Source organism: Triticum urartu, chromosome 2 (genome assembly GCF_003073215.2).
Source record: "Triticum urartu cultivar G1812 chromosome 2, Tu2.1, whole genome shotgun sequence".
Lineage (NCBI taxonomy): Eukaryota > Viridiplantae > Streptophyta > Magnoliopsida > Poales > Poaceae > Triticum > Triticum urartu.
Window position 1 is genome coordinate 101452529 of NC_053023.1, and position 8874 is coordinate 101461402.

General features: G+C 49.0%; 1 protein-coding gene across 1 annotated transcript; it reads right to left on the reverse strand.

Annotated features, from left to right (window-relative positions):
* Positions 1-3282: 3282 nt before the first annotated feature.
* Positions 3283-4442, reverse strand: LOC125536133 (ribonuclease 1-like; the record flags this gene model as incomplete). The annotated part of the gene is given in 2 exon segments (XM_048699278.1): positions 3283-4172; positions 4332-4442. Coding segments are annotated over 2 exon segments (726 nt in total). The 3' UTR covers positions 3283-3542.
* Between the last annotated feature and the right edge of the window lie 4432 nt (positions 4443-8874).

Sequence of the window (8874 nt, forward strand, 5' to 3'; positions counted from 1 at the left end):
TATAAATTTTGCTCCATTTTGTATGCCTTTGTTCGTTATATTTGTTGTGCCCTTGGATACGATAGTTGCATATGCTGTTATTTTTCTTTGTATTTGTTGCATTGTTGAATTGTGATGAATTCATGATATATGATCCACGTGCATATATTGCATGGTTTCGAGGGTTTGGATTTAAGGAGTGTGGTTGCCCTGCAACACTTATTCTTTTGACAAAGGGCGTTTTTATTGACTCATTATGTAGTTTCCAGGGGATATATAACACAATGAAAAGGCCCCTAGCCTCTACATAACTATGATGCACACAATCAGCACTAACACACACAAAGGATCACACTGGCAAAAACAAAGTCATACAAGACCGAAGCTATGCCTAGGTGACGGGAAAAAAATGACCATCAACACCAATCATTCCTGACAACACAAGGACTAGGAGAAAAGTTCTCCAAAAGTGATGCTTCCAGGAACGAAACAACGCGCAAGCACCTCCATCACCGGATCCAACCATTGAATGCCAGATCATGGGTTTTCACCCTGAAGATTATGTCCGAGCAAACTCCAAGCAATGCCTTCAGCATGGTAACGACGCAAAAACACTGTTATTGTCAGGTATGACCAACTACGGTTAGACCTAGGGTATTCACACTAGAGCTCAAAACCAAGGGTACTCGAAAAGCACCACAAAATTGAATTCATCATGTGTTGCCGCCTCCACTTTCCGCCATCCCAACACCGTCACACACAAGGTGAGGTCATTAACGAGCGAGAAAGGGCATCGGCATGACGCTCCGGCAACCCCGCGTCGTCCTAGCAAGTGAATGTTGGTGGCAGGTTTGCAAACGACACCACCATGCCTCGTCTCTTGCCATGGCATCGTTTGACCGTGTACTTTGTGCGGTTGTTGCTTTATCTACTATATCTAAATAGGAGCCCCCCACTGCTTGATTTCTCTGCATTCTCATGCATCCACGTCACCACAATTATTTTCAGCCATTGATTCACCACAGATGGCTCAGATCTGTAGCTCGAATTGATCCCGGTGCTTCAGGCGGTCACGCCCGTCGGGTTGACTCCTCCCTCGACCCACGGAAGTGGAAGCGCACAGAAGCGAACCATCCTCCAGTGGAAACGTCCTCCGTTCAGAATCCCTCGCTGTCTCCCATTCCCCATCTGTCTCTCTCCCCAACGACAAATAACCCCATGAGGCGACGGATGCAACAGAACGCAGCTTCATCTAGGGTTTGCGAACACCATCGGAGGTAGCACCGGCGGCTACGGCGGCGATGGCGCAGCAAGATCGCAAGGCAATCGATCTAGAGGATGAGTGGAGCCGTACTTCAGCGACATCAACATCCTTGAGGGCAAGATGGAGCCACAGTTCAGCTCCGAGGATTCATGATTCTCTACAGGTATCTGTCCCCGCGTGTCCCTCCAGTCATGCCTAGGTTGGCCCCGATTGGATCTGATCTAAGGTTTGCATACCCCCCTCCCTGTTTGTCTCTTTTTGCGGCGCAACATGATATACAAACAGCACCACAACCCCCTTCATTTTCTGCCTAAACTTGCCAAGAAGCCAAAGGAGAGGCCACCCTTCGATTCTATCCTTTGGGGAACCCACTTCTGTTTACATTTTCCCTATTTGATTACCAATCAGGAAAGCCTCCGCTGCTGCTATGCTCTATGTACGAGGATGATCTGTATGCTATGATCTATGTTTCAATTAGTTTTTTTCGCAAGGCCTTAAAACATCGAAGTTTCCCATCTGGAGGGTGCATTGAGTGTCAACGATCTGAATGACTCCCTGCCCACGAAGCAGCGTGGTTGCCACGCATGACATGACTGAATGCCTGATGGTCATTGTGTACGATCCGGTAGGTCTGTGCCCGATCTTGACTCTACTATTATAATTTTTTAGGTTTCTTTTTTGCATATATTTTTCTTGATATATTATTGTTGGTGCATGATAGAAATAAATTTGATCTTGCAGCAAATACTCTATGTTCGATACGTTGATTTATTGGAACGTGTAGGAACTGCTCAATATGACAGTATGTACTGAATTTTTGTAGGATAAACATCCTCAATGTTTTAAGCCGTGACAATGTCCAATAACATGTTGGACCAACTACAGTCTTAAGGTTTGTGCCAAGATAATATGATTTCCATTCTCTGTTAATTTGTTACTGATATTATCTCATGGTAATTCTTGCCTATTAGGCCTAACACATAATTCTGCTTTAGTACTAATTTTATCACATGTCATTTATTACCCTGCCAAAGGAGACCATAAACATCTTGCAAGAGAAACATTTTTCTGTGTGCTATCTTCTGAATACACTACAAAGCGAGTTGAGCCTAAGTTTTCCCCTCCTAAATCTGTGGTTGTATCTCTTTTCTCTCCTATACCCATCTTTCAATTTTTATCCATTCCCTTATTTGTTCTGTCTTTATCTGACCTTTTAGCTGATAATTTTCACTATTAAAGACAAAGTTTGAAGCAAGGGCGCATGTATACGTGAGTGTGTACGTTAACTAAGATGTACATACAATCTTTCAACCTAGCATAAACTTCATATGTCTATTTGTTTTATATAGTTATATCTGATGATATATTGATACGAAGATAGTTCCCCATGTTTGCCAGACATGAAAACACTAAGGGTTTGTTGTTATATTTCAATTACTAGCATCTACCAGTTGTTAATTCGCCTTTCATCTGACATGTTTCATGCTAATATGCTTAGGAAAAAATAATGGTATCCCGCACCAATGTCCCGCAGCAACGCGCGGGGCATCATCTAGTTTATAAAGCGGGGCAAAAGTCTATTTCGAGATCAACTACAGGACTAGTCATGGCATCCAGTTACCATGCGCATGTAAGATGCCATCGATAACGAAGACACTTGCCGTTACATCCATAGGCCGGCCATGAAGAGCAGTTGGTGTGAGGTGGCACCGCACTGTAAGGTTGAGCACTTATGAGGGGTCGTCCGGCATTATGACACGTCCTATAGATGTTAGGGGGGAGGGGAGATTTATTAAATCCAACTATAGATGCTCTTACCCCCCCCCCCCCCCAACCAAGAAGACGGCTATAGATGCTCTTACCTCATGGCCTCATCAATCAAGAAGACACGCACCAATGGCAACTCAAGGTCATCTTCTTTTTTTTTTTTGAATAAACTCAAGGTCATCTCATCGAAACAACAAAATATCCCAACTCAAAGTGCCGTGACATACTTTGTTTCATCTTTTGACTTTGTTCAGAATTTGTGAAGCAAAATCAAAAGGCAAGATTAAAAGTCTTTATTCGCCTGATCAGATCAGGAATTAATAGTAAACGTTACGTCGATGCCCAGAACTCGGGACTGTGACGGCATTTTAACTGAACCAATAGCAAACACAAAGGTACATCCATCACGTAATCCACCCGCGCACTGTGCAGGCGGCCGGCCGGGCCGCGTCGAGCCAATCAGCCGCCGCACCACACCCCGACGGACGGCGGCAAGCCGGCAACGGGTGTTCAATCAGAATTCAAAATTTAATCAGAAGGCCGGCAGCTGGACCCTGTCTTTGCAGTTGCCCTGCATCGGCAGCGGGCAGTCGATGAGGTTCTCCCCGGCGCTGTCGATGCACTGGTACACCTGGAACAGCTGCGTCTCGCCGGCGACGCCGCGGTTGCACTCGAGGTTCGCCGTGAACCCGGTCCCCTCCTTGATGGCGTCCCTGATGCTGCTGAGGAAGTAGGTCTCGCTGTCCGACGGCACGATCCCGGCGTCGGCGAGGATGCCGGTGAGGTTGTGGCGGGCCTTGAAGCCGAGCGCCGTCGCGAAGTAGCCGTGCTGGTCCAGGTTGGAGCAGGTGCCGTGCTTCTCCCACTCGTGGGTCCAGAACTCGATGCTCTTGCCGCCCTTGCACGCCAGCGTCGGCCAGTTGGCGTCCAGCTCCGTCACCAGGTCCTTGATCTCCCAGAGCTTGAGGCGCTCGCTGTTGCAGTTCTCCGGCCAGCACTTCTTCTTGCGCTTGGTCACCATCTCCAGGGCGCCGTCGAGCTCGCCGCGGGTCTTGCACTTGGCGTAGTTGGGCCACAGCCCGTGGATGCCGAAGTCCGTCGCCGGCTTGCCGGTGTCCGGGAAGCAGCACCCCTTCTTCGTGTCACAGAAGGACCCAGGCCACTAGAAAGTACAGTACGTACGTCCAAAAAACAAGATGCCGGTCGTTAGACTCGCCGCTTTTCTGGGAGGAATCAGGTAACCCTAACTTTGAAATCTGTACAAGAATGGATCTACAGATCGTAAAATCATCATCATCGATTTAGTAGTGGTATTACTCACTTGCTGAACAAGGTAGAAGAAATCGAATTCCTCGGCGGAGGAGACGGCGAGGAGAGAAAGCAGGAGCAGGGCCGAGAGCACAACGACAAGCTTCATCTTCAACTATGAGATGTGTAGCCGCAGCTATCGCGCAGCTACTTATAGGACGACGTAAGGTAACAAGTTTTTTTTTTAGGGACGTAATGTAACAACTTCATGCAACACGCGACAAGTCTATAGTACAATATATGGTACTAATTCCTCGGAAAAAAATATATATGTTACTAATAATAAGATGAGATATTCGGACGGAATACGCATCGATCGGTTGGAATATGCCGCTGGTTGATCAGGCTCAGTTTCGAGGAAACAACGTGCAAGCAAGCAACATGGCGTAGATGACATCGGAGTCCAGGTAGGAGAGGCAAGTGTAGATAGATTCCTCATCCTGATCCAATCGTTTAGATTAGGAGAAAAAAACATCAGACTTCTTTTTCGGAGGAATCGTTGGAAATTTGTTATGATTGAAAAATGAAAATCGTCGGAAATTTCATCATAGTGGTTGATGGGTCGCTTCCTTCCCCACGCAAGGAGTAATGAATCTGATAAGGACCAATAATGCTGTAGAATATGTTGGTTTTTCAGGTGCAACTGACATTATTAGATGGAAAGAAAGAAATTATCAATGTGAGTCAGGAGGACGAGGTTTCAATGGAGCAGTGGACAATTTTTTTGTGTTCGTTTTTCTTTCTTTCTGATATATGCTTTATGTGTGAAATAGGGTGGGGAAGGCCAATTATTGGCGTGCACTTAGTTCCAACCAAGGACTTCTTTGAATGTTTGATCAAACAGCGCGTGGGGCAGGTGGGACAAGAGCTGGCTTGATCAACATCAGCTTCTGAATTTCGATGCATCGCTGATGCCGCACTGAAGGTTACAGTAAGAGTTAAGAGCATCTCCAACATGCACGGGACGCGCGGCGCGCAAAAAACAGATTTGCTGCATGTGCATCGTCTGGTTTGGCGCGGCACGCAGCGCCCGCTACAGCAGCCGCGCTGAAATGCAGCGCGCGCTGCTCCAGCAGCGCGCAAAAATGCAGCGCGCGCGACTCGCCGGTGCATTGCATATGACATTTTTAACACAAAATGACGAACATTTTCAACACAAAATTTCACACAAACAAGTTGATGAAAAAAAGTTCATACCCACAAGTTCATCCAACCAAATTCAAAATGCAAATCAAGTTCAATACACAAATGAAAGACGCATCATTCCTCGTCCTCGTCCTCATCTTCAAAAGACGATTCTTCCGCCTCCGGAAATGAATCTTCCTCCCTCTCTTCATCGCGCACTGCATCACGTGAAGCTCCGACGGTGTTGGCAAGATCTTCAACAACATCTACATGGGAATGTGTGCGAGGAGGCACATCGAAAGACATTCCGCCCATGGCGGCCAGAGGTGCACCCATGCCTCCCATGAGAGAAGCAAAACTCATGCCTCCCATAGTGGCCATAGCGTCGGGGGGAGCTCCAAAGCCACCCAAGCCATCCATGCCACCCATGGCGCCGAAGCCACCGCCACCCATGGCGCCGAAGCCACCGCCACCCATGGCGCCGAGGCCACCGCCACCCATTGCACGAACCATGGCTCTTTTTTGGATCAAGACTTCTTTACGGGCTAGATTGACATATTCCATTTGCGTCACATTAAGGTTAGATGTGTCCAAGAAGAACAACTGCTTCTCCCATTCCAACAATTTAGTATGCTCCTCATTGCTCACCTTCCTCTCCTCCAAAGCCACCTTTCTCTCCTCGGCCGCCAACCTCCTCTCCTCGGCCGCGGTATCTTGGTTCCTTACTATTTTCCTCACCTTGTTGGCTTCTTTTCTTGCCTTCACAATTGCTTCCATTGCATTTTTGAGCTCATCATATCGTTTCCTCTTCTTCTTTTCCGTTTGGTCTTTCTTGCACCCATCCGGTCGCTTTGGCTTCGAGTATGAAACCGAGTTGGGTGTGGGGCTTTGTAACATCCTCGATGCGACTATATCTCCCACGTGTCGAGGCACGACTTAGAGGCATAATCACATTGAAGGCATATGTCGCAACTTAGGCAATCTTCACAACATCCCATGTAATATAATTAATAAAAGGGAAGATAACATAGTTGGCTTACACTCGCCACGTCAATCAAGTACATAAATAACATTACATCATCCAAACACTCATGGCCCGACTACGGCGCCAAAATAAAAGATAACCCAACATGCGACACGGTCCCGATCACGCCCAACTGGGCACCACTACTGATCGTCAGGAAAGGAAAACACAGTATCGTTGAGAGTCCTCATCGAACTCCCACTTGAGCTCAAGCGCGTCACCTGGAGCGGAATCATCAGGCCCTGCATCTGGTGTAATAGTAATCTATGAGCCATAGGGACTCAGCAATCTCGCACCCTCGCGATCAAGACTATTTAAGCTTATAGGTAAGGCAAGGTAAATATGTGGAGCTGCAGCAAGCGACTAGCAAATATGGTGGCTATCCTGTTCGCAAAAGAGAGCGAGAAGAGGATGCAAAGCGCGAGTGAGAAACTAGAGGGCAACCTATGCAAGCATTACTCCAACATCGTGTCCACTTCCCGGACTCCGCCGAGAAGAGGCCATCACGGTAACACACTCAGTTGATTCATTTTAATTAAGTTAAGGTTCAAGTTATCTACAACCGGACATTAACAAATTCCCATCTGCCCATAACCGCAGGCACGGCTTTCGAAAGTTCAAATCCCTGCAGGGGAGTCCCAACTTAGCCCATGACAAGCTCTCACGGTCAACGAAGGAATAGACCTCCTCCCGAGATGTTCCGATCAGACTCGGTACCTCGGTTCTTCAAGACACTTCGACAGGTTAAAACAAGACCAGCAACACCGCCCGAATGTGCCGATAAATCCCGATAGGAGCTGCGCATATCTCGTTCTCAGGGCACACTCAGATTGTCCAAACTTCCGGTAGGCCAGCCCAGAGTTGCCTCTGGTGGCCACCGGCGGCTGACGAGGTGGACCAACACTCAGAGGAGCACTGGCCCGGGGGGGTTTAAAATAAGATGACCCTCGGGCTCCGGAAACCCAAGGGAAAAATGGGCTAGGTGGCAAATGGTAAAACCAAGGTTGGGCATTGATGGAAAAGTTTTAATCAAGGCGAACTATCCAGGGGTTCCCATTATAACCCAACTGCGTAAGGAACGCAAAATCCGGGAACATAACACCGATATGACGGAAACTTAGGCGGCAAGAGTGGAACAAAACACTAGGCGAGAGGCCGAGCCTTCCACCCTTTACCAAGTATATAGATGCATTAAGATAACATGGCAATATAATGATATCCCAACAAGTAAATAAATGTTCCAACAAGGAACGGCCTCCAATCTTCACCTGCAACTAGCAACGCTATAAGAGGGGCTGAGCAAAGCGGTAACATAGCCAATCAACGGTTTGCTAGGACATGGTGGGTTAGAGGTTTGACATGGCAATTTGGGAGGCTTGAAAGCAAGTGGTAGGCATCGTAGCATTGGCATAGCAAAAGAGCGAGCAATCTGTAACACCCCGGATATAACTTTCCCTATTTGTACTCCAACTCTTGCCGTTTCCGGCGTTAAGTTATATTTATTTTCTCGGGTTCGGGTTTTTGTCTCCGTGTGTTGTTGTCATTGTCATGCATCTCATATCATGTCATCATGTGCATTGCATTTGCATACGTGTTCGTCTCATGCATTCGAGCATTTTCCCCGTTGTCCGTTTTGCATTCCGGCGCTTCGTTTTCCTCCGGTGGTCATTTCTAGCTTTTTTGTGTGTGTGGGTATTAAACATTTCCAGATTGGACCGAGACTTGCCAAGCGGCCTTGGTTTACCACCGGTAGACCGCCTATCAAGTTTCGTATCATTTGGACTTCGTTTGATACTCCAACGGTTAACCGAGGGACCGAAAAGGCCTCGTGTGTGTTGCAGCCCAACACCCCTCCAATTTGGCCCAAAACCCACCTAACTCTGCTCCATCATCTAGAGCGTTCGATCACGACCGCGTGGCCGAAAACCGCACCTCATTTGGACTCTCCTAGCTCCCCCTATGCCTATATATACACCCCCCATTCCAAATTCGCGGATCATCTCCCCTCTAACCCTAAAACAAATCTCCTCGCCGCCGCCGGACATGTCCGCCGCCTAACCGGACATGTCCGCCCGCCGCAGCCGCCTAATCGCACGCCGCCACGTGGGGGCGTGCCCACTTCGCCGCGCCGCCGCCCACGCGGGTCCGCCAGGCCCAAGGCCGGCCCCTGCGAGCCCGCGAGCCGAGCCGCCCCGCGCCGCCTCCCTCCTCGGCTCCGGTGCCGCCTCCGCCTCGGCGCCGCCGCACCTTCGCCGCTCCGGCCGCTGAGCCGCCATCGCCGTCCCGCCGCAGTTCCTCGCCGGCCCCGCCGCCTCCGGCCGCCGCACCGGCCTCGACCGCGTCGCCCGCCGTGCGCCACCGCCCGCCGCCGCCCGGGCCGGATCCGGCGTAGATCCGGCCGGCCCCT